This window comes from Drosophila serrata, unplaced genomic scaffold, assembly GCF_035046125.1.
Source record: "Drosophila serrata isolate PLE 108 unplaced genomic scaffold, ASM3504612v1 contig_382, whole genome shotgun sequence".
Lineage (NCBI taxonomy): Eukaryota > Metazoa > Arthropoda > Insecta > Diptera > Drosophilidae > Drosophila > Drosophila serrata.
The window spans coordinates 7,446,779-7,473,201 of NW_028257280.1; the positions used below are offsets into that span (position 1 = coordinate 7,446,779).

Sequence of the window (26,423 nt, forward strand, 5' to 3'; positions counted from 1 at the left end):
ATTTTTGTGCACAGCGGACCGCGCATTGGGATAACCCCACCTCACGTCACCACCTCCCTTCGGCAGCGGGCAACAATGAAGCCTTAAGTGGACTTTTATTGACTTTAAGTCAGAACGAATTTCGGGAATTTATCGAACACAGTCCGCCGGGCCTTCATTATGCCTCAGGGTTGGTTGGATACCGACAGGATACTGAGGCGGAGCAGGAGGACCCTGGGATTGTTACTGGTGATGAGGACGAGGGACGTGAGCTGGACTGTCATTTGCCTAGCTCATCAATTTCGCATTCGATAAGTGTCGTTGTGTCCTTGCTGTCAGCGCTTGTTGATACTTTACTTCCGTTTCCATTTCGGTTCATCGTTTATACACTTCGTGGCTTTGGTAAAAATCCATTTATATAAAGATATACTGAGCATAGTGTCCTTAAAGTCTGATACAAAATTTCAGATATTTCTTTAAAACTTTAGACATATTTGTAAGCTTTTTACATAGCTATTAATATATCCTGAAGAGAGCAAAGAGTGCCTCGCATATAATATGTTGTTCTAATACATAAATACCTTTAAAAAGAAATCATTTATTTTTAAGAATTTAAACATTTTACTCTGAAAACTGTGTAAGTGTGCAAGTTGCAGGTTTATAAAAGCAATATTGCAGCTTATTTCCCTTTTTATTATTGCGTTAAGTGCTTGCGTGGCAAAATGCTTTATATACATATATGTTTACATATTCGTATGGCTTGAGAGGCTGCAACTATGAAATATTGCTGCAACTGCGACTTGTACTTGTGTTCGGAATGCCTGACAACATTTTAATAATGTTGCGAGAACAGTCGCCGGAGGAAACCGGCGACAGCAGAATGCCATCTTATGTGTTTGGCTTTTTGCTGCTTCACGACGTCTATTCGAAAGCGGACTGTGTGCCAAGTCCAATGCCTCTGGCGAAATTGGCAAACGCTTGAATACGGATTTGCAAGCTGTAAAATAACATTGCCAAAAGGGAAACTCTCTGCATACATACAGGTTAAAATTGCAGGATTATTTCAGCTCTGATTCAGTTGAATACTTTAAGAGCTCCCTGCCATATTCACTGGCTGTTGAAAACCCACATTGTTTGCCCGTGAATGTTGGTTTTACTCTTGGCCTTTCGCAATGCATAGTGCGCCCATTCAAATGTGTTTTTCAAAAAACCATGCAAACAAAACAGGACCTTTTCACTATCTGTTTTCATTTTTCTAACCAAAGTTCAAGGTGAGACAAAGTGTGGGGGAAATGCCAAGGTTGCCGGTGGGGAAGTATTCGGAACTGGTACACTAAAAGTTTAAAAATATAATAAAAATCAAATATCCAAAGAATTTAGTATTTAATTTTGATCTTATCAATCTCCTGCACTTATTATTCCCATATGCTTTGACAATTTTCGTATCCTTAAGTGCTCGAAATGCATTTAACCATTTATGGTTCGTCTGGCGCCGCAAGTGAACCGAAATTCGCTGGGCAGACGATCAATTTAATGGAACATTAAGACCCACGCATTGTGTGGGCCAGTGTATGTGCGTCATGGTGGCTAATAATCAAAATGGACGCTGAGGCGGTTATAAATGCTGGCGTCACCAAACTTTGCCAATGGACATAATGCGTCCGAGCCTTCCAACTTGCGATGCAGACTTTCGGGCCAAAAATGGCCAAGAAGAAAGGGCCATCGTACAAGGGAGCAAACAAGGCAGCAAGGAAAGTTGTGCAAAGTCCATTAAATACATAAACCTGCCGCGAAATGTTCATGGAAAGCGCATAAAGAAAGTTTCTAGCCAGGATCGGTGGCAAGTGGCTGGCAGGGGGCTGGGCTATTTATGCTCCATACGCCATGTGTGACGCAGTTGGAAAGTCCGGCGATGGGCCCGTAATAACTTGATTTGCGCCCATTGTGGCGACACAGATGCAGCCGGAAAAATGGGAGCGGGGCCACGCCCCTTCCGGTCGAGTCTGGACAATGAAGACGCCGCCTTCGACTGCCCCGTCAGCGTTTGGCTTATTTATGACTTCCTTTGCAGCGGCAATGTAAAAAGCATTTCGGTTATTATGCACATTTCTGTCAATGTTGCAGAAATTGGTGCTCGTAAAAAGCATGTAACAGCTGCAGGGACACGCCTGCCAGACGGAGACTTGGGGTTCGTCTGGAATACGAGGATATCATTAGGACATTAGGAATTCTTAAATAGAAAACTTACAATGAATATTTAAAATATTAATTTACAAAGAGATTAGAAAGATTATAAATAAGGACTTGCCAGCTGAGAACTCAATAAAAACCGTAAAATAAATTAACAAACTGTCCAAATTGATAACGATAAAAATGTCATGGCTGGGCCATTAGGAGGCCATTAAAAGACCATTCGCCTTGGCCAGTGAAAATCGAATAAACAACTCAGCTGGTCGTGTAGTCAATTGTCTAGCAACTCAACTGTCCAAAAATGGTGGGTGGAGGATATAAAAGAAAGCCGGAAATGCTTTCCCAAAAGGAAAAAGGAAGCCGAGAGAAGGACACATGTGTTACTGCGATGCTGGCTGGCAATCCTTTTGAGTGATTTCTGCGAATTAATATGAAACTTTCCGCAAGTCCTTGAGCTCTGTCGGCGAGCTTGTGCGGGAGCAAAGCTTTTTATCTGTCCAAGGAAAAGTCAAGGCGGGCAATAAAATCTCGCCGAATCACATGCCTTTTTTGTTCCGCCGGATGCCCCCATTGACTTCCTAGCTAATTGCCGGCAATGTTGGGTATTAACCACCAAGAATGGCTATTATTTATTTTAGCACCACTAAAATATTTATGCCGACGACTCGTTTTTCCGTTACTAACTTAGATTTCCTTAATTTTTTTTTTCATTCGTGCCACGACTGGGGTCGTAAATTTCCATCGCAAAGTAAAGCAATTAAAATTTGCATAAAATTCAAATATATTTGCCGGCATGTCTAAAAACTAAACATCAACAGGGCACGGGAAAAGAGCACTTGAAACTATACCAACACACACGAGCAAGCTGGCAGGCAGGCTGGCAGGAGTGTAGAACATGACAGTCGAAGGGGATGAGATACAGATATCCTGGGAGTGGCCTGAATCTGGTAACGAAATGAAAAATTACACATACGCCATGTAGCACTTGGCGCATAAACTTTGAAGTGCACTCGTTCACGAAAATGGCAAACTTTCCTGACGCACATGCCAAATAATTACTGAGAATCCAGCAAGTACGTAAATAAAATTCAATATACTCGTAAACTGAAGAAATTCCATGAAATACGACTTTGCATCGGGATGCCCTTCGATGTGGAATTTATGGTCTTATGCGACTAACCATCTGAAATGGCTTGTTATAAAATGCTTTATGGAATAATTTCATATGTCTGCGCCATTTATAGACTGTCATCTAAGAGGATCAAGAAGCACACGAGAAATTTTAATTGGACTGACATTCATCACATTACCATGTCTAGTAAGCTGTCTGAGGCTCTGCCTCTGAACTTTTACATATTTTTGAGATACTCTACCCCCTCTAAGGGCGACCCAAAAAATATCGACATATGCAAATTTAATGAAGAGAGTCTTGCATTTGAACTGTGGCCGTATCTCTTGCTATGCCAATATTTTCTGGTCCTATTTGTTTAGGTTCTCGCATGCCTTTGTGTGCGTACGTATGGGTTTGTTTTTTTTTTTTTTGGGGAGATGGACACTTTTGCGACCTTATCCCTTTTCACATCGTTTTGGGGAACTTAATCTTCTGTGATTTATTCATAGACTCCGTTTTTGCGCCATTAGTTTTGCGTATATTTGCATAGCTCCACTGGGGCCACGCCCCCCAAGCCTGCGGTTGGCAATTTTGTGCGCTTACACTACAATTAATATTCATAATTACGAGCTGAGACTGGCGACTGGTGAGACGACGCATCGTGTCCTTAAACGCCGCCATCATTCACACTCTCGCGCGTACGAGGAGTCGTCCTGCATGAGTGCAGGCATGCAAGTTGCAAGTCGCAAGTTGCTGCTCCTTAAATGCAGTGCACTTCATATTCATAATGGCAATTTTTTACGCTTGCGATCTTGGCCAGCATTATGCACAACAATAAATTTATTCAACACATGCCAAGTCAGCCAGGAGGAGAAGAGACCACACTCTGAGTGTTTTACAAAATTGTCTGTGGCTGGGCGAGTGTGTGTGTATGTGTGTGTGGCGGGTGTCCTGATGATTTATGTCGAGGCCTTAAATTACACACGCCAAGAACTTGCTGATATTGCAGTTGTTGATGGCGGTCCATGTAAATAATAGTGAGTATCTGGGCTGCCACTTGATATATATTTAAATGCCAGCAGCTGAAGCCAAAGCCCACCATTGCCTGAATGAGGATTTATGCGGCTAAAACACATTTTAGTTATCGCTGCCAGAGCCCATTGGGCCATAAACATCGCATGCCACGCCCCCACGGCCCCATGTGTGTCCATGTGTGTTCGTGTCGATTTAATGTCAATAAATAGTCGTGGCGGCTATATTATGCCGCCTATTGATAATTCAACTAATTAGCATTCAAGTTAATTATTTCGAATTCAGATGTTGAGCACGCTTCGGCCATTTCTGCCATTGTTATGTCAGCCGTCCGCCTGTTTATGTGTGCGTGTGCCCAAGCGGAAATGCCGTCATTGGCCAAAGTGTTGATAAATTTAAATGGCGGTTCCGCAGGTTAGTGAACACACACACACACTCCCATCGGTATTTGGGATGTGTGTGTGGGGAAATGGATTTAATATTTCCACAAAATTCTCAACTTGGATCGTCACCACATAAGGAAATGAACATGTCCTCTGTGTGTGCGGAATTTTTCGGACACGAAAACCCTCGTTTCATCACGCCTTGTGGATTATATAAAATAAATGAATAAATGCATATATGCCGCCTGTTCCGGTATTTGGATAATGCGCCAAATGAAAGTCGCCACGAAGAGTGCTGGATATATATTAAAAAATTCCACAAAATCAACATAATAACGCAACGGATTATTCAAACTATTTCAATATTTGCGGTGAAGGCCAAAACGTGCCGGGCAGACCGAACTCTGAACCGAATACACACTCTTTAGTGGAAAAAATAATTAATATTATGAATTTAAAATCGAAAAATATAGTTTGCCTCAATATTCAACTCAAAAATTTTGCTTCACAGTACTGCTTAGCCAATCAAACACGACACACACGAAGCGAGAACATTTTTAGAACACTGAATAGTTTTCGCACACAGAGACATGACGGACTTTAGCGTTGCCAATTTCAGGGACTACCAGGAGTATGTACGCTCCTTCACAATTATCGAGGACTTCCGGTACCTTCCCGGCCACAAAACAGTCACAACTCTTGCGAAACTTGGGTATCGGGAGCATCGCACCTTCTACGAAGAGGATGAGTTCCATAATGCAAAGAAGCAAGTGGAACAGCTGCTGAATCCCACAGTTTCAGCCATTGTAGAGTATAGTTTGTATTTCAAAGGAACCGATCAGGCACTTCGGGCCTTGGCCGAACGGGAACATCTTAATATCCAGCAGGAGATCTCCGTGAGTGTGCGGTGGGAACTTTAAACTGCTTTATAGTACAAATCTATGCCCCGTAGACCATTATATTTCTGGAGATTAGCGGTAAAAGCGGTTTCGCCAAGTCAGGCTACATAGACTTCGAGTCCAGTCTGCGTAACTTTCGGTTTAAAGGACCAAACGCGGTTGACTGGAGAGCAGTCTTCGAGGAGCGGAAATTGTTGCGACCTCAGCAGACCGATATCGTCTACTACGACTGGCGAACCAGAAGGATCTATACGAATGACAACGATAATTACACGGTGGTGGCTCATGCTGAATATGGCCTTATGTTCACCCATAAAGGTGATCATAAGAACATACCGGTGACCACCAAGAAGAATCCTTTTAGTGCCAATGTAACACGCTATCAGATCAAGTCTGATTTGTACGGATTTATCATATTGTATGATCATCATGTGCGAAAGAAGACATAGGTGCTCTAGCGGCTTCTGTTTAATTAGTTTTGCAGCCACTAAATATTGCTTTGAATAGCTGAAAATAATATTTGTTTATTATATCATTGCAGGGTGCTATCAGAAGTGTAAAGGAGTCATTTTTTACCATTTAAATTAATGAGATTCTTAATTTCTTGTTTTATATTCTTCTATCTAACTTGTAGACTTAGTTATATGAGTTGTCCTTGGCCTTTATATATTTCAGTTTTACCTTATATCTTGTATCTTAAAATATATTTATCTACATACCAATAATCTCTTTTCACCCCAACTATTAACCAGCCTTCGTTCAATATTAATGTCATCTGATAAAAGCCAATGCCTGCAACGCTCGAGCAAGCAAAATTCCACTTAAGTTGTCAACACTCCGCTGCCTACACAACCACACACTCAGTGGCAACCACAAATACACACACACTCCCACACCCCACCCGACATGGGACACGCACGCCCGCCTTTGGCACATCCATCCACACCTTAAATACCCAAATCAAAAAATAAATGGTAAACACTGGACGATCCCATACCCCCGTGTCCAGGGCGACTCTATCGAAAAATGCTGATGATATGATATTTAGAATATTTTTTTCTTTCTCAGACAGCCAGGGATGTTTTCCCAAGGATTGGGGTCTCAAAATTCCTGCAGAGCATGGCAAATATTTATTTAATGCTCCGGAGTGGACAGCCGATAGCCAGACATGCAAACCGGAGGTGGGAGAGTTTGCTATAGTAGTTGGGGGAAGGTGGCCTTTGAGTCTTCGTCTTCCTCATTGTTTCGGGCTTGGCAACATTGTTGTTGGCACTGCTGCTTAGTTAATTTCTGGTCATCAGCTGCAGAGCGGCCTTTGTTTGGCTTTCAGACAATGGCAATGCACCTAGGAAAATATCAAGCAACTTTTGCTCAAAAGAATACATTAATATATACTAAAATTATTATATTACAAATGACAAAATGTAAAAAGTTCGTTTGATTTCATTGCCTTTCTGGATTAAATCAATCGAATAAATTAAACTTTTCACAATTTTTAGTATTATTTTGAAGTAAATCAAGACTTGTTTACTGCAATACTATTGATCTTTAGATCGTATAGTTTTAAGATTGATTACAAATGATTTTCTCTCTGTGTGCTGACTAAGCTCAAAACCTTGGAAGAGCTCCAAAGTGCCAGCAAACACAACAAAGGGGGCGTTTTTCGGAGGCGTGGACAGTCTATTGTGAAAGTGTGTCTAGTTTTAAGTGCTTCCAGCGTGTATAAATCACATTGTTGAGCATTTTTACCGATGGCACACAAAGAGGGACGAGCGAGATGTGGGTGCTGTGCAGGTAATGTCTGCGCATAAAAGTATGCAATGAAATATTTTTGTTGCCGCCAGACGTTTTAAGTGGATTTTGTAGACCACAAAATGGCTTAATAGACGAGGAGTTGAGTTGAGGGGGCACCGAAACTTTGGGTTTCATTAGCATTAACGGGCGGTCGGCTTGTCAACACGCCCAAAATCCAGGATGCCAGGACTCCAGGACTCCACGACCCACGGCCCACGACCAGAAACAATATTTATGTGCAGGTTAACACGGCAACGACATGTGGGGGTGCGAGTGCGTGTGTTCGCCTGTGTGTTTGGGTCTGTTTGCTCACAAACCTGATTACAAAACTCATAAAGTCGCCATGAAATTCAAACAATGCGTTACGTGCATCGAATGCCAAGAGCCGCACAAAGGACAAAATGAGCAGCTCTCCGCAAACCAACACACACACACACTCGCAATCACGTCCAAAGGACCCATGCATAAACAACATTTCTCTTTGACCCAAGGAGTTGCTAGCGAAGAGCTGAGAGCTGAGAGAGGATGTGTGAAGAAGGCCCGTTTATTACATTTTGATTATTGCAATCTCGCTTCTCAGGTCCAGAGCACATCAAAGGATCTCCAACTGATTTACAGTTGCCAAAAAAAAAAATCTGTGGAAATAAATAACAAACGAAATGGAAAATGGCAAATGGTGGCTGGACCCCAGAAATCAAATCAACAGTTCGTGGAACTTTAAAAGCATTTTAACTGGCGGCCAACGCGGAATATAAATATAAATATAAATATTTATGCGAGTGGCCCCGCAAAAACGATTTGTCAAAAGCGGTTCTTACTTGTGGATTATGAATACTTTGCTTGAATTTAGCTGACAGCAGAAAATTATTACACAATGATTAATATTTATTTGCCCGGGATACTGAGCAGCGGTTTCCTGAGCGGATCCGGAGTGTCAGTCCCGAGTCCAGGAAAAGTGGCCACAACAAGTGACAATGTGCTGAATATAAACATTTTCTTTCTGCGCCTCCATTCCTCCTTGGGAGCCGCTCAAAAGGGCATTTAATTTAGATTTATGCCCTGCACGGCATTGTGACAGGAGGACGAAAGCAAACACAAGCCAGCGTGTCCTGAGAAAATTATGATATTTGCCATCTTCTGGGGCTGCTGCTGCCTGTTTGCCTTGCCCGCAGCCTGATAAGTTATCGAACAATAAAATAGCCTCAGCCGCAAGTTGTGGGGCCACAGCAAAATAAGGATATGCGCAAATAAAACGGCAATAAATCAAAACGATTGACGATCTCATGATGCGGCTGGCCCCAGCGATTAAGGCCTCACTGCCACTGCCACAGCCAGTTCCGAGATTTCGCATATAAATCGACTTGGGGTCGAAAAGTGATTTTGATTGTTATTTGTTTGCCATCCAGTCAGCCAGCAGCGTCTTAGTTAGCTGCCTGTCGACTCTCGTCTTGACAAGCAATTTATGGCGATATATCCAGGATCTATAATTTATGCCAAGCTGCACAAGAATCGCTGCAGCGGAAGTGCGAATCGGAATCCGAAACTGGAATTTGGCAGGGGCTTCTGCCAATGTCAATAAGGAAACTTCATTATAAATTACCCAACTGACAGTTGCAGGCAGACGCTGGAGAATAATAATAATAATAACAGCCGAGTCAGCCATGTCGATTGTTAAAAGTCAGGGGGAAAAACTCCTCGTCAGCCATTGTGAGCAAAGTGCTGGCTCTTACCCACTCCGGAGATTGTTTCAATCTGCTTAAGCAAGTCGACCAAGTCAATGTCGATGGAATCGAAGACCCTAGCTTCTGGCCATGCAATCCAAGCGATTGTTGTGTTAAAAATTGCTGTATAATTGTGCGGAAGTTGGTCGCTGTTGCTGCAATCGTAGCTGGGAAAGTGGGAATGCGGGAAAACGGAGAGTACGGAAAATGTATAAAAAAGAGAGTGGGTGTAGCCATGAATCACATAAAAAGCAAATGTCGCATCGTTAGGTTAAAAGCTTTATGCAAATGCTCTGCCCTCCTCCTTCTTATCATATTCTCTTTGCTGCGATGCACTGCAAACTGAATGAAAATTATATTGAACACGGGTTCGAGATTGCATTGGGAGTGGTTGCTTTCTCTATATATATATATATCTCCTATATCGAGATATCGGTTGGGTTAACTAGGTGGAGGGGTGGTTAGCACTGAATGCGCAACTAAGCTGAAGCTCCGGCAATTAGGTGCAATTGTTTGAGAGGAAGTGCCGTTCAGCTCTGAGCACTTGAACGCGCTTGGCACTTATTAACCCCTCTTATCAGAATTGTTATTACTTAAACAACAGCAAATCCTAAGCTTCTTATTGGGGCAAGTGGTTCGAATTAATTAGTCATGGTCATATTATTTCATATGCTGATGCAGAACAATTGCAGAATTTTCACTGAACGAATGAAGGGGTTTAGAAGTATAATAGGATTATATAGAAATGCTTATACATTATATTAGACCTTCTGGTAATTTGAGATTGGTTTTGTTAAAAGACAAAGACAGTTAATACAGTTTTGTTTATTACGACCCCTTTAGTAATCTTCGTTCTCGGAATTTACAGAACCTAGACTTGTTTCTAAAGAACATTAATTATGCTTAAAACAAATATTTATTGTTATATATTAGTCATGCGTCTCCCCGAAAAAGTCCCCCAGTTCTATCTGGATTATTAGTTTTCCAGTGCACATTAACCTTTAGTACCCAATTGTTTAGCCTTCCCCCTCGCCCCCCAAATTGTTTATTTGGAGTGGACTTAAATTCAATTATTGTTTATACACATCCCGAGCTATCCCCCATCATAAACTGAGACAAGCAGGAGCTGATTGCCTTTGGGGCAGGGGCGCAATTAAACTGCCTTGTCCGCACATTACCGCTCACGTTTTATGGCGGCCGTTTTAAAAAAAAATATTGAAAAACGCGGCAGGAACAAAATTGAAATGCCTGCCAACGTGCACAGGCCCTGCTTTATTGGCAACCATCCGTAGTATGTAGGCGGGGTGCTGGGGCCATATTCTGCAGATGGCTGCGGTCACTGGACATTAGGAGCCGGAGGACTACTACAACCGGTGCCGGTGGGTGCCGTGGGTGCCGTGAGCAAGGCCAGGATCCAGGATCACGGCCGTCCGGATACGGGCATTGTACATGAGATGGCGTCATTAAATACACATTACCCGGCCGGCGGGCGAGGAGGCACTCCAGCGATAAAGGCACAACAACCGCCAAGCAACAGTCGGCCAGCGGGAGAATGGCTATTAAAAAGCAGCCCCGGCCCGAAGATAGACATGGCCGGCTACAGTGGCAGACATAACAAATTACGGCATTTCGACAGGCGGCGAGGGCTGTAGCATAGTGTTGTCCTTGGGGCCATTTTCGAGCCAAACCTAGCTGGGCTCAGAGGGGAAATTAAACTAATACGTAACAAGTTTTTTAGCCTTTAATCGATAAACAATAAAAAGCAAAACAAACAAAATTATATCTATTTATTATATTTTATTTGTTGTATACCCTTTAAGAGTATTATAATTTCAGTCAGAAGCTTGTAAAGATGTGAAGAAATAACCTCCGACCCTCTAAATCATATATATTCTTGATCAGCATGAATAGCTAAACCGATAAAGCCATGTCTCGTAAATATTAATTTTTTTAAGCGGGAAATCCACCTATAAAAGTAGTCCATATCATAACATATATGTTATATGGGTCATGTTAGGCAGTTTCTTGCTAATAAACAAAGCATCCTATCCACGAGGAGCAGAAGGAATAATGCAGAAAATGCCACCAGACGAAGGGAACCCATTGCGAAAATTAAATCGTCCCGACGCTTTTTTAGAAACCGACTGAAAGCATCACATCAAATCACATCACAATCTTCTGCTGTTAATGCCTGATTAAGTTTGATCCCACTGATCTCTCTCCTTATCAAATTAACCCCTTATATTAGAAGATTTTAATTTGAAGTGTTTATATACACTTCCAGAGAACTATAATTTTAGTCAGAAGCGTGCAACACAATGGAGGAGTCATTTCCGATCCTATAAATCATATATATTCCTGATCAACAGCTGAATCAATCTAGCAATGCCTGGTAGAAAAATAATTGTTTGAAGCTTATTCCAAAAATGATAATTTTTTTAAATTTTAAAACTCTCAACCCATTTGTTAACCTTATTATATGTAGCACCAAAAAAGCTTTCCGAGTTGAATTAATTAAATATTAAATAAAAAGGAGAATAAAAAGTGAAAAGTTTATTTGTATTTTGCCAACAAATTTTTTAAATCGAAAGTTTTCTATTACTATTAATTTTATTATATATTCTATATATACTTTTCGTAATGCTTAAATGGCACCACTGGAGTAGCATCATCATCATCATCATCATCATGGCCTGTGGTTCGATGGTCGGTGTTCAGTTTCAATTGTGCCGGCAAACGTGACTCCAAATTGGCTGCCAGCGAATAATTCATACGAAACACTTTCGCACCGTGCGCCTTGCTAATGGCAATCGCACCACCCCAGGACATCAGCCACCAACCCACATCCCAGAATCCCGCATTCCCACATTCCACACCTACCGGGAACCACCGACCCATCGACCCACCGACCCGCCAAGCGATATGGCCCATGTAACCCCACGATTGCATTTACAGCAAATTATTTATGGCTGCGACAGACACGAACAGGAAGCGAGTAGCGCTGCCAACTCCACGTCCATCAATATTTTATGAAACCCTGTCTGCAGGACGCTCGCCGATGCGCACAGCCCCCCGAGTGGATGGGTTGGAGTCCTTGGTTGGAGTCCTTGGAGCGGGAGCCGGGACAAGGGTATCTGCTTACATGGCTGCCTCCTGCCGGCTGCCTGGCTGTCGATATCCGGTTAGATGAGTATCTAAATTGCCTTTACTGTTGATGAATTAGCGCCGGCTGCCTGCTGCCTGCTGCCTGCTACCGCTGCTATCCGCATGGCCCGGGGTGTGGTGCAAGTGAGTGGCCTGCACAGCGCAGATAAGCTTCCCAGTGGGTGCAAATTTCAATTTGTTTCTCAATGATTTTCCTCTCGTCAAATAGGCCGGCAATCTAGGAGGGGAAAGCCAGGCGATAGACACGACCTTGCTCCCAAGAAGCTCCAGCGAAAACAAAAAGGTGCGGCAATCGATCAAGTGAGCGAGTCGACAGGGCAGCATATATTGTTTCTATAGAATTTATTTATAATTATACCATTATCGCACAATTCCGTTGCAGCACTCGTTGAAATTGATTCACAGACAGCTGCTCGTAAACAAAATAGAACAATACATGTAGAATTTCACTTTTTTTATAGAAATATAAATATTTACAAAATGTATACTTATTTCTTTGTTTGTATATAATTTCAATATCTATTTGTAATCATAAACAATAGGATACTGGGCCAAAGAAGCCACACCACACATATTGCCGGCGTTGCGTGCCAATCTCAAGTATCCGTCCTCGCCCCAGGATGTGCCCTGAGAGTTCTTGATCAGCCAGTAGTCACCCCTAGTGGGATCTGTTCCAAAGCCCACGACCAGCATGGAATGTGTCAGACTCAGCCTGTCTGTTGTGCAATTTTTTATATTCAAAACACCACCGCCATACTCTTCAAATTCTTGATAGAGGTGATTAATGGATATGGCAACAGGTCCAATGTTGTAGACCACTTCGGCCAACTCCTTTTCGTCGCCAAACTTGAGGGTAAAAAAGCTCTTAGCTCCTCTCTTGCTGCTCCTAGAGATGTACCGACAGTTGTCGGTCTTGGGTTCGTAGGATGGATAGGACTCCAAGGGCGCGATGCCATGATCTCTGGTGTAGTTGAAGGCCACGCTCACCCAGCCGCCGTAGCATCCGTTGTTGGGCGTTGGCACACAGTCCACCAGGTGCTTCTGGGACATCGCCACCAGGCGACCGCTCTTCTTGGCAAGATGCGCCTCCAGGACCCCCGAGGTGGAGAAGGCCCAGCAACTGAGACACTCGGTGCCCTGATTTCCAACCGGGGAGATGTAGCCATATTGGCGCCAGTCAATCCCACCTGTTATCTCATCGTAGCTCTTGTAATTCAAGGGGCCATTCAATGCGACATCCAAATCGTTCTCGGATTCGACGGGCGGCGGCATCGATGACCGATAAGTATAGAGCACTTTTTGATCGGTGTCGGAGAACTCGTTTAACTTCATAAAATATCCAACCTGGCCATTTTCGTACTTGAGGTTGTGACTTTGCACCGCCTCCACCTTCTTGTTGTACAGCTCACGATGATGTTTGTCTTCGAAGGTGTAATGTTTATTGTACTTGCTCTTGTACGCAGCCCACTCTGCGTCACTGACCAAGGCAGCTCCCAAGTCCACAATATGCAGGATGGTAAGGACAGCAAGGACGAGCGTACGAAAAGAACCCATTGCGAATTGAGGAGACCGACTTACGGCGACTTACAAAAGTTAACTGCCACCTTGACTAGCTCAACAAGCTGCCGTGGCCGAACGGTAAGCGAGCTACTTATCATCGGAAGGTTATCACTGTGAACCGCTTCCCAGAATCCCCGTTCCCCTGCTCCACGACTCTTGGTTCTGGGAACAATCGATGATTTCATTAAATGCATTATTTAAATATATTTTACGAAAGAATTTCACAAAGTATTTAAATTTGAAACATGGACCAATGTTAGCATTCGAAAAATATTAATTAAAAATTTCTTAAAAAACTGGATATTGGGGCAGAGAGGCCACGCCGCACATATTGCCAGCGTTGCGAGCAAGTCTCACATATCCGTTTTCGCCCCATTTCTCGCCAAAGGAGTTCTTGATCAGCCAGTAGTCACGTCCCTCAGGGTCTGTTCCGAAGCCCACAACAAGCATGGAGTGTTTGAGGAAAACCTTCCCATTTCTGCAATCCGGTATACTTAAGATGCCTCGGGAATACTCATAAAATTCTGTGTAAAGATGATCCAGGGACACTGTCACAGGTCCAATGTTGTAGACCACTTCAGCCATCTTTTTTTCATCTGGTTCGAGAATGACATAACCCCTTGGTAAAACCTGGTTCCCCCTTGGGTTATGGTTATATGCACACATGTCATTTTGAGGTTTGTACGGGGAATAGGATTCCCATGAGCTTATGCCATTATCCCGGGTATAGTTGATGGCGTGGCTCACCCAGCCGCCATCACACCCGCCGTTCTTTTCAACGCAGTCCAGTAGATGCTTCGGGGACATTGCCACCCGCCTTCCGGTCTTCTTAGCCATATGAGTCTCCAGGAGTCCAGCGGTGGAGAAGGCCCAGCAGCTATTGCATTCGCCCTGATGACGAACTGGGGAGACGAAGCCAGATTCACGCCAGTCAATGCCACCTTGTATCTCATGGTAGTATTTGTAGTTGGCTGGCTTGGACCCTGTGCCCTGAATGGATTCTGCTGGCATCGAGGGTGGATTGGCATAAACTGCACTCCGATCGGTATCGGAGTATTCGTTGACCTTCAGAAAATAGGCAACCTTGCCCTGAGCGTACTCTATGTTGTTCTTTCGAACTAATTTGTCAACTGCGCTGAAAATCCACCTATGATAGTAGTCATGCTCTGGTGCATAGGTCTTGTTAAACTGCCTTTTGTAAGCACTCCACTGCTTCTCGCCAATTAACTCAGCTTCCAAGTCCACAAGGAGGAGAAGGAATAATGCAGAAAATGCCACCACACGAAGGGAACCCATAGCGAAAATAAAACCGGCCCGACGCCTTTTTAGAAACCGACTGAAGCATCACAGCACAGCCCATCTTCTGCTTTAAATGGATGAGTGAGTTTGATCCCATTGATCTCTGTTCTTATCAAATTAAACTACTTCCACGAAAAAACATTATGGTTCAAAAATAATTCAAAAGCAATTCTTTCAAAACCAAAATGATAGCGCCTGATAACGGTTTGCATATGGAATTTCCGTGAATCTTTAAGTCAAGGCGAAAACCCAGATAAGAGATTTGGAATTAGTTTTTATATAATAAATTATAAAATATAAAAACATATAAACATATATAAACATAAAAACAAACAAAAAAGGAAGCTAACTTCGGCACGCCGAAGTATATATGTATACCGTTGCATCTAGAGATTCAATGACTAGGAAATCCATAAAATATAAATTATATATATTTATGTTTAAAAACAATGAAGTAATACCTGCTTTAATTTCATTCACCTATACAAATTATATTAACAGTTTTACATTCACAGATTTGCTTTTTTCCTCTACATCTTTCAAGATCGTTTGTATGGCACCTATATGATATAATCGTCTGATTTTCATTAAAGTTGACACAAAATTTCAGACTAATATAAAATGGCTATACCTCAAATTAGATAAAAATCTGTTGAAAACGAAAAAAGTTATAATTTTTAATTGTGTTAATTTCCGATATTCATACAATTTTGCACAAAATTTAATGTACTATAAAATAGCTTTATCTCAAATTTGATTACATTCTGTTGAAAACTGAAAGTTTTATGATTTTTTGTAAAAATTTCCGATCATTCCTATGGCAGCTATATGATATAGTCGTCCGATCCGGCCCATTCCGACATATATACGAGTGAGAGTATATAGAAGACTAACTACAAAGTTTCATTCAGATAGCTGCAAAACTGAGAGACTAGTTTAGAGGGACAGACGGACATGGGTAGATCGACTTGGCTGTTGATCCTGATCAAGAATATAGTCGGAGGTGCCTCCTTTAGTGCGTTGCAAAGTTCTGACTGAAATTATAATACCCTGCAAGGGTATAAAAATCCAGGGCATAATAAGTTTTTTCAATAATATAAACAAACAACATTTAGTTTCTGAATGCCCTTATATTATATTATTTTAATTTGAAGTGTTGTTATACACTTGCAGGGAATTATAATTTAAGTGAGAGGCTTGCAACACAATGGAAAGAGTCATTTCCGACCCTATAAATCATATAAATTCTTGATCAGCATCAACAGCTGAAATTATCTAGCAATGCCTGGTAGAAAAATAAATGTTTAAAGCTTTTTCAAACATGTAAATTTTTCAAAATTTTAACTCATGATGCATTTGTTAACCTGATTATATGTAGCACCAAAAAGCTATTCGAATCGAAATTAATGAACCTTTGGCTTAATTATGATTGATTTCAGATTCGAACCCATGATCCTATAGATAACTTCAGGGCTTCTCGAAGTATGCTTCCCTTTTTTGTTTTTTATTTATTTTTGTACCATGGAAAATCTTTACAAATCAGTTAGAAAACTGGATATTGGGCAAAAGTGGCGACACCACACATATTGGTAGCGTTGCGAGCAAGTCTCAGGTATCCGTTTTCGCCCCATTTCTCGCCAAAGGAATTCTTGATCAGCCAGTAGTCACGTCCCGACGGATCTGTTCCAAAACCCACTACGAGCATCGAGTGTTTAAGAAATCCTGTCCCATTTCTGCAATCCGGTATGCTTAAGATGCCTAGGGAATACTCATAAAATTCGGGGTAAAGATGATCCAGGGACACTGTCACAGGTCCAATGTTGTAGACCACTTCAGCCATCTTTTTTTCATCTGGTTCGAGAATGACATAACCCCTTGGCAAAACCTGGTTCCCTCTTGGATTATAGACACACACGCCATTTTGAGGTTTGTACGGAGAATAGGATTCCCAAGAGCTTATGCCATTATCCCGGGTGTAGTTGATGGCGTGGCTCACCCAGCCGCCATCACACCCCATGTTCTCTTCAACGCAGTCCAGTAGATGCTTCGGGGACGTTGCCACCCGCCTTCCGGTCTTCTTAGCCATATGAGTCTCCAAGAGTCCAGCGGTGGAGAAGGCCCAGCAGCTATTGCATTCGCCCTGATGACGAACTGGGGAGACGAAGCCAGATTCACGCCAGTCAATGCCACCTTGTATCTCATGGTAGTATTTGTAGTTGGCTGGCTTCGACCCGGGGTCCATGGTTGATTCTGCTGGGATCGAGGGTGGATTGGCATAAAGTGCACTCCGATCGGTATCGGAGAATTCGTTGATATTCAGCAAGTAGGCCACCCTGCCCTCAGCGTACTCTCTGTGGTTCCTGCGAACAACTTCGGCAACTGCGCTGTAACGCCATTGGTGGATATAGTCGTGCTCCGGCGGGTAGTGCTTGTTGTACTTTAGCTTGTATGCAGTCCACTCCCAGTTGCTTACCATTCTCGAATCCACAAGAAGCAGAAGAGAAAAGGCAGCAAATACCGATAGTAGAAGAGTTCCCATTGCGAATGAAACAGAAAAATTTTTGGCTTAAGAGCGACTTTTATTTGCTATACAAACTGATCTGAACGATCTCTGAGAATTACCAGGAATTACCATGAATGTTCCAACAGATAAGAATGATTTACTTGTTATATAAAATTCTAAATTTAAATTATATAGAAATGACACAGTTGAAATGATGAATCACATTAAATATGATTTATTGATTAGCTTAGAACGTTTAGTGAGAGATTTTTCAAGCTTTAGTTTCTTTTAAACTGATAAGATTTAATATTCGCTGTAGGTTTTGTTTGAAACCATTTACTGTTTCCATGAATTCAGCGTCACTTTATGTTTATTATTTGAAAATTTCCAGTTAAAGGTCTCCATTATGACTCTCTCCCGAAAGGAAATCCTAGCGGTATTGCTTTTGTTTTCGGCAGTAAGTGCCACCTGGCTACCTAATTCTGACCCTGTGAACCTCCATCACTTCCGCCCGCAGATGCTCAATGTGCTGAATGCCTCCTACTTTGCGAACATCGTGCATTTCCATGCCAGTTATGAGCAGGTGGCCCACCAGGTCGTCTGTGTGAGCAACGCCTATATCTGTGTGATTTACGCCCTGAGCACCTGGATGTATCATTCGAACTACTATCGTTCTCGCCAGCAAATGCGATACGTGGTGGGTGTGGCTTTAACCGTAGAGGCGCCTCCGACTTTGTCTTTAATGTGGCCTCTTCTCAGCTTGCCACCATGCTGGGGTTCATGATAGTCAGCGCCGGCGTGTCCACTTTCTTTTTTCAGAAGAAGATATCATACGATAGACTGACTGTCTGCACGGACTTGCGTCTTCTGTTTACAAGCATGGCGGTTGTCGGTAGAACGATTTCCCTCATCCTGTCGATCTTCTGCATCGTGATACTGCTCCTTGCCCTGGTGTTGGTAATAGTCAAGATTACAAAGTCGAAAAGAAAGCAACCTAAAGTAGTAGAAGTCTAAGACCCACTTTCATGTCGCTGCAATATGCCGCCGCAGTGGCAATAATATAAATATTATACTCCTTCATCGTTTGGCACAGACAGACACGAACTCCTTGCCCTCGGTGCTTTTCTGAACAAAAAAAAAGAGTGTGTCTGTGTGGTCTCCTTGCAGGTGATACAAAAAAAATTTCAAGGTGTCTTGTGTCGAAAACATTAATACCCTGAGGCTTTAGCACAGTAGGGAAATTTATCAAACTTGCATACTCTTTATGTATTTTTCAAATAAAACATATGTCATACTTAAGCATAAGCTAGCTTTTCTAAGAAATCATTAAAGCCAGAATTTCGTTATCAATGGAATCACGCTTCCCTTTTGTAGAGTAACCTTCAGCCATCAGAGACGGATGCAGTTGATGTGTGAATGCATGGGGCACCTGCTCACCCAAAAAGAAAAGGAAAACTCAGGACATGTCGGAGATGGGAAACTCAAAAGGAAGACACATCGGCATGTGTACTATTGCATTTTGCATAATGAAACCGGCAGACAGAGCAATTTGCAGCGCCAGACGAAAACGAAGTTAAACAGCAAACTTAAAGGCTTTCCAACAAAAGACAAAGTTAAAGTTAAATGTGGAGGAGGCGAGGGGCTGTCCTGTAGCCTAATTACGCTCCAATGGGTGCCCATCAAAAGTGACAGTTGGCAAGGCAGGGGCTTACAATAAAATTTCCAGTTAAGTTATTGCCGCGCCGCTGCCAGCGAGCCAAAGGCAATGCCAAATACTCAGTTGAAAGTAATTCCAAATTTAATTGCGCACAATTTAGAATGGGGCGAAATGTTTGCGTGCGTTTAATTAACTGAAAAATAACATAAAAAGCAAAACGAAAACAAAGCGGAATGACAGCCGCGGCGCCACTGGAAATGTTTAATGTTAAATGCCAACTAATTAAATTTCGGGCATGCCAACGGAGTGGGGCGACTGGGTACTGGGTACTGAGCTGCCGAATTTATTGTTGCATTTAATGGCCAGCGCAGACGGTTGTCCCATCCGATTTGGAATGGTTACACTCCTTTTTCGCATTTTATTGCGTATACGCCACCGAAGTACAAAGTCGCCATTGCGTATACGCAGTGTATTACGCCCGCAACGAAGTGGCGGGCAATGCAAAATGGACACTGAGATAGAGGATGCCAAATGACGCAGAACCACAGGCATTGCGATTGTAATTGCGATTGGGCCAATGTCAGTTTCGTTTGTGGTCCCCGGTCCCCGGTCCACAATCCCCTTGGCCAAATGAAGCCAATAAAACGGCCTTGTTCGCACGCAAACGTGCGAAAGTGATTCATGTAAACTGATAAAAATGTAATCATATTTCACGTATTAACACGTAATTATTAATGCCTGATAAATGTCGGCAGTTGGTAAAATGTGAAAAAGTCGCAATTAATATGCATTATTTTCCCTTTGCTTGTCAAATAAAATGTGACAGCGCAACACTCTTAGTTTCAGCACCAACTTAATACCCCTTCAAACACATATGTAGTTGTTCTGTATGTTTGGCTTACCTTTAATGCCAACAGGGTATTTCGCATCTCCATCAGCACACTCAATCAACCTTTATTTAATATTGGATAAGTGTGTAATTCCGCTGTGATGCTTCACTTTTATTATTATTATCATTGCCGGAATGTATGTAAATATGTACACGGGCTTGTCTGCCTGTGCGTTTGTTTTGTCCTGCCGGCGCTTTATTTTCTTTTAATTATGTACTCCGATCACAAATGTGGGTCAATTAACAAGCACGCTCTGCCGGCTGCCAGTCCCCATTGGATGTCGAAAAATCGGGATTAAACAATGCAGTAGACGTGCTGCGAGGACAGCGCAAACAATTGTCAGAATTTAAATGCAACAGCGGCTCCGGACCGCAAAGTTTCCATTCATCGCTGCAACGCTCCTCGGTTCAGTATTCGCATAAATTATGCCGCCATATGCTGCATCACATCTGGTGAATGCGACCCCGCTTCCTTCGCGTTTCAGTCACAGATTTCCCTCAAATTTTGTGTTTTTTTTTTTTTGGGCTGTCAAGACCCCCAACATGTGGGTGTGTGTTGCAATTTATGAGCCGTGGATAGACGGGTGGCAACAGCTTTCGTCTAATTGCCGCTGGCATTATGCCAAGTGTAGGGCTAAATTTAATCCCAGTCACTAAAGTGCAACGGGAGTACGAAGCAATCATCAATCATTCAAGCGAAAAGTGTCAATCTCTGAAAGTTTTCTTGTCATAGGCTTTCGGCCTGAGAGAAGTTGATATGAATAAAACAAAAACCAAAAACCAAAAAAATAAATGGTTTACGTAATGAAAAAATTTCAGGATATTTTTAAAATATGTCAAAGCTTTCACTTTTAATTAGGAACATTCCATTTTAACTTTAAACTCTTAGTTAAATAAAGAGATTTCCTTGAATAATGAAAGCCCTTGACTAACGACAAATTTAAAATGTATAATTTTCCAGGAAGCATGTAAAAGTAGTCCTTATTTCTTGTGCTTAAGATAAGGGATTGTCTTTGGTAAGTTTGTCTGTGTTTCATTTCTTTTTTTTGCCGGAGAAGAAAACAGCAACAGAATGCGGGTTGTAGCTTCGCATTTGTTGCACAGCCATTCTGCAACAAACACAGAAATATTTTATGAACTCTCTTTGGCCAAGTCAAAGTTGTTGCATCCACTTGCGCCAAAGTCCCCGAGCATCCTGGCCAGCTGAAATAATATTATACATTTGGGCGCAGACTAAGACGCTTTAAGGTCACAGTCTTTGCTGAATTTTTTAAGTTTTAATACCTGAGAAGAGCGGAAACGAAGAAGCAGGCTTCTGGCGGACTAATGAACCAGGGTCAACCGCGCTTTCGGCGAATCGGGTTAGCCAAATTGAGTTATTATCCGGCTTTTGTTGGGCCGATGCAGGGATTGCCTGCTGGTCCTGGCGGCTTGGCTTTGCTCTGGGCAATATTTATAATTAATTAAGCAAGTGTCGTGAAGGAGGATGGTAGGATGTGTATTCGTAAGTGTCTGCTAGAGAGCCGAGCAGACGCCAAGGCAAGAGTCAGAAGTTAATGCGACGAACGGCCACAAGGAGACATCGACATCGTGAACATCGAAAGGAAGCGGATGCAGATGCATCCTGTGATTCAGCTTTATTATTGCAGCTTAAATGGCATTCGTGAGCGTGTGGGGAAAATCCATTCTGCTTTTGGCCAGGACATGACAATGTCCGCTGCAGCATCCACCAAATTGATGCGTTTTAAATTGCATTAAATTCCATGCTACGTAATCCCAGCCACTCGCACACGGACACGGACGCTCCGAAGGTCTGCGCTGTGTGCAAATTAAATTAATTTTGTTTGCCTTGTTCCCAGGACGTCTGGCGTTATGACGCTAGCTCAGAGCCCAGTGGTGTTACGTTGTGTTACGTGTATCGATTACCAACCAGACTTTCAGAACTTTACCATTTTGCCATCCGTTTTGGCCAATTTGAGCGGTGTCTACGATCAGCGGCGGAGGCGTTAGCATTGCAGCCAGTGCAAATATTTAGCAGTAATTAATTTAAATCAGCAATGGCTACAGGAAATGGCGAACGGCGAATGCCAAATGCCGGCGCCACTGCCACGCCACTGCCACTGCCACTGCCACTGCCCCTGGTGGCATCATTAAAATCTTCCGCCGGCTGAACAACAAAGCGCAAGTAAATTGCTCGTCACGAATGCTACTTTACTCCCATTCGCCTTTTACGAAATATTACTGAGTTTTGTCAGACATTCCAACTTAAATTATGCTGCCATGTAACACATGACGTATAAGTAATTACGTATACGTAATGACGTCGAGTGAGTTACTCCACAGTGCTGTCAGGTTTGGCTATTCTCTGGCCAAATCATAACTTAAATACAATTATTATATTTAAAGCAATTAAATTGTTCTAAAAAGTCTTGTAGATAATTCAAAAATTTTATCGTAGTCATACTTTTTATAGTAATCTTTTTATTTATTTACTATATTTAGTTGAACCTGATTTGTATCACCACTGAAACTGGCAGACCTGGAACTCTCTTGGGAGTGTAGTAGGGCAGCTCAACAGTCCTTGCCAGCTACAGTAATTTCCATTTCAATTATAGTATCTGACGCCTAGGCATTTGAAAAGAGCGACGCACACAACACACGACACACGATGTCATTTAGAGGCAACCCTCCTCCGCCCTTCGAACTTTGCCAACTGCAACGGTAAATGTGGCTTTTATTCATTACATAATTACTGTTGTGTTTGCACTGTGGCAAACGGCAGTCGCCCCCTGGGCAAAGGTTAGTGCAACCAGCAGTGATTATGAGTAATTGTCAAGGTTAGTTGCGAATCCCATTTGGCCAAGGGACTGACATTGTGTGTGTTACTCGATGGCTTTAGTTGAGGTGTTACATTCAGAAAAGGGAGCACATAGATTCTAGGCAGTGCTAACACATATATTAAATAGTTTTATTCATAAAAATACCAAGAAAGAAAACTAAGTGCGGCAGAATCTTTGAATTCGATTTTTATCAAAATTTCATCGACAAATCAAATTTTTTATAAACTCATAACTAAGCCAAAAACGCATTAATTTTAATTCGGAAAGCGTTGCTATGCTAGTTTTTATTAGCTTAATACATCTGCATACTCAATTTAAAATGATAAATTTTTATCAATTTTTGACAATTTTTACGATGTAACGATGCCCTTTCCTTATTTTGCAAAAATCCAATTTTTTTTGAAAATTTTGTTTTTCTGCAGGAGATAGCTAGAAAGATTTTCCTGTTGATGCTGATCAAGAATATATATGATTTATAGGGTCGGAAATGACTCCTTCACATAATTACAGGCTTCTGACTAAATTATAATATAATACAAAATAATAAAATAAAACATTTATATGACAAATCGGAGTTTAAAAATCTCATAACTCAGCCAAATATGCATAAATTTCAATTAAGAAATCACTCTTATGTTATTTTTTAGTAGTTTACTAAATCCGCACACTCAATTTCAGATTTTAAAAAATCTCAATTTTTGCCAATTTTTAAAAGTTTGAACGATGTAAAATTTTTAAATAAAATTTTTAAATTTTGAAAAAATTTCAAAAATGCATTTTTTCTTCGGATATATCTAGATCGAATTGGCTTTTGATGCTGATCAAGAGGATATATGATTTATAGTGTCGGAAATGACTTCTTCACAGCGTTCTAAGCTTCTCACTGTAATTATAATACCCTGCAAAGGTACAAGAAAAACGATAATTCAACCCTATCTCGTCTTAAATTACTATTTTTACCTTGAAACTCAATATTCGCCTGATCAAAGATACAAGTTGCAGAGGCTCTGAACTTAAGGCAACTACTTGCAAGTGGCTATAAATAAGTGCTCTTCATAACGACAACAACTCCCCCGCAGACACAATGGATAATGGTGGCAGCTGAGGGCCAGACAGCTTCCCCCTGTTCCTGCACACATTTGTGCAAATAGCATGCACTATGCACGTTTCCGTTTCCGCTCTTTCGGGCTTTACAGGCGTTGCAATTGTCGCTTGTTGCAACGACAGCCTCCGCCATTTTGTCTCTGGGCGGGAGCTTGTGTGCTGTCTGTGTGTGTGTGTGTGTGTGTGTGGGTGGGCCACAGTCTGGCGCACATGGCGCATACTTTATGCATAACAAATGGCTGCTTAGTATATTGTTTAATTTATCAAGCATGAATTATTTATGTCGATCTGCGTGTCGTCCAATGAAATAAAGTGCAATGCAAAACTTGAACTTTGCTGTAGAATTTGCAAACAGTTACTTTTCTCTGACACTGAAAACAAAATAAATGTGGTTTCTACCCTTTGCAGGATTTAAAAATTGAATCGAAAGGTTGCAATACTTACTATCGGAAAATGAGTAAATCTAGATAGCTTTGCCAATTTGTTTCTAGTTTGATCCATGGTAGAATTATACAAGGTAGTCTCGTCGGCAAAAGCACTCCGCTATTCATTACTCACAACAAGTGCGAGTGAGAGGAGTCTGCGAAGTAAGTGCGAGTGAAACGACAAAAGAGCTTTTAGTTTAGCCCTTAGATGGTCCATGGGGGTTAAATTGTTCATACATAGTAAAAAGAGTTGAAGTGTTTTATAACTTAATTTTTAATAGTTTGGAATTTGACATTAATCTTTGTTTTTGTTTTTGTAAAGCTATTTTTTTGTTTAAATTCTTAATTTTAAAATATATCCGAATCTTAAAGTAAAATTTTTTTATATCTAAATTAATGTTTATGTTCTTAGCAGAACGTCATCGCACACAAGGGTTAATAGTAAGAAAAAAATCGTCCGCACACAACCTTTCTGCTTGACAAACACGAACGCACTGAAAATAAGCCGAACGGTTAGGCAGCCGACGAGACTACCTTGTATAATGGTATCATGGTTTGATCTAAGCATGCTTTTAAAATTTGTCAAATATACTTCATGTTGCATAGCTAGGAACATTCTATTTTAACTTTTGATAAATTTGGAGTCGAATAGAGAGATTTCCTTAAAATAAATATGGACCAGGTTAACGGTGAGTAAATAAATAACTTTGCTAAACATTTTAATCCATTTAAAATAACAACAGGAGAACAGGAACAGGCAGAGGAGCCTGGACTTGAAGCTGCTATTGGTGCCAAGGAAGAGCTGGAAACTATGCCAAAGGAGGGCCAAGTTGCCGGTTTGGCAATAAGAAATGACGAGGACATGGCAGCATATACTTGCAAACACTGCAAGTCCTATGTCCGTGGCGGTGTGATCCTTATCTGCGGCCACTTGTTCTGCTGGACCTGCCTGTGGCCCTTCCTGGCCGATAAGCCATCTCCGGAGTGCCCCCAGTGCCAAACTTCATTGATCCTGCATGAGGACATCATGCCTTTTTATGGCGAGGGACCCAATGTCGGGCCAGAGGACAATGACTTTCTAGCCGAACCGGGTGCAGTGCCTCGTCCCTCTGGTGTATGCTTCACTGAACCCGGCGCCGATGAGTCCTACGACGAGGACGAAGAAGATGAAGAGGACGAGAACGAGGCTGCAGAGCTGGCGATCGCCGAACAGTTCGCGGAGCCATGGGATATGCCAATACGCCGTCTCCGGGAGGCCCAGCGTTTACATTGGGAATTTTTTCCGCGTATCGAATACACAATTAAATGCCTCAAGTGGATTCAGCTGATTTGTGCCATTTTCATGCTCTTCGCCTGGTGCTTCGTCTCAATAACCTAATGGATTTATTATGCACTTTTTTACGTGTTAATTTGTTCTTTCCTTTCAAATGCTGGAAGACCACAAAATTAAAATTTAAGTGAGTCCAGACCGATGCAGCATGACCAGCTTGTAAAACAGATCAATAAATTTGTACAAGAACCTAATAAATGGAAATGTTTCAATTAAATTGTGCAACAATTTAGCATTCTTATTTTTCAGTATATTCATAAGCAACAAATATTTATTTAGGATTGTGAAACAAATGTTTTCCTTTGTGTACTATGTACAATCCTCCTCTGGTAGGCCTGTCGAACAAATCAAATTTATGTGCCACCTAATGGAGTGTATGCATTCCCAGTTGTATTTACTGTACAGGTAGACAGCGCTTTGGGCAATAAAATATTGCATTGTTGCGGCCGCCAGGACCAACTTATTTCCACTTGTTGAAATGAAATTTTCAATTGAATTGCATTGCGTGCGTTGTGTGCTGGTGTCAAGAGCTCTAATTTAGA

General features: G+C 41.8%; 5 protein-coding genes and 1 pseudogene across 6 annotated transcripts; 3 read left to right on the forward strand and 3 right to left on the reverse strand.

Moving 5' to 3' along the window:
- Positions 1–5,166: 5,166 nt before the first annotated feature.
- Positions 5,167–6,108, forward strand: LOC110185489 (cilia- and flagella-associated protein 299). The gene is made up of 2 exons (XM_020954369.2): positions 5,167–5,591; positions 5,648–6,108. The coding sequence occupies exons 1-2, from the start codon at positions 5,286–5,288 to the stop codon at positions 6,041–6,043; spliced, it is 702 nt and encodes a 233-aa protein (XP_020810028.1). The 5' UTR covers positions 5,167–5,285; the 3' UTR covers positions 6,044–6,108.
- Positions 6,109–12,718: 6,610 nt separating this feature from the next.
- On the reverse strand, positions 12,719–13,879 carry LOC110186113 (crustapain pseudogene; annotated as a pseudogene). The gene has a single exon (XR_015273430.1). The product of XR_015273430.1 is annotated as a crustapain pseudogene (transcript).
- Positions 13,880–14,090: 211 nt separating this feature from the next.
- LOC110186103 (cathepsin L-like) lies at positions 14,091–15,166 on the reverse strand. Its single transcript, XM_020955152.2, has one exon. It carries the CDS (start codon positions 15,128–15,130, stop codon positions 14,123–14,125), a length of 1,008 nt encoding a protein of 335 aa, XP_020810811.2. The 5' UTR covers positions 15,131–15,166; the 3' UTR covers positions 14,091–14,122.
- A 1,510-nt stretch (positions 15,167–16,676) lies between these two features.
- LOC110186094 (cathepsin L-like peptidase) lies at positions 16,677–17,609 on the reverse strand. The gene has a single exon (XM_086839905.1). The coding sequence runs from the start codon at positions 17,607–17,609 to the stop codon at positions 16,677–16,679; it is 933 nt and encodes a 310-aa protein (XP_086696031.1).
- A 337-nt stretch (positions 17,610–17,946) lies between these two features.
- Positions 17,947–18,935, forward strand: LOC110185520 (uncharacterized). The gene is made up of 3 exons (XM_020954417.2): positions 17,947–18,093; positions 18,154–18,333; positions 18,396–18,935. The coding sequence occupies exons 1-3, from the start codon at positions 18,043–18,045 to the stop codon at positions 18,648–18,650; spliced, it is 486 nt and encodes a 161-aa protein (XP_020810076.2). The 5' UTR covers positions 17,947–18,042; the 3' UTR covers positions 18,651–18,935.
- A 6,169-nt stretch (positions 18,936–25,104) lies between these two features.
- Positions 25,105–26,079, forward strand: LOC110185440 (uncharacterized). The gene is made up of 2 exons (XM_020954267.2): positions 25,105–25,240; positions 25,295–26,079. Exons 1-2 carry the CDS (start codon positions 25,225–25,227, stop codon positions 25,927–25,929), a joined length of 651 nt encoding a protein of 216 aa, XP_020809926.1. The 5' UTR covers positions 25,105–25,224; the 3' UTR covers positions 25,930–26,079.
- Positions 26,080–26,423: the final 344 nt, after the last annotated feature.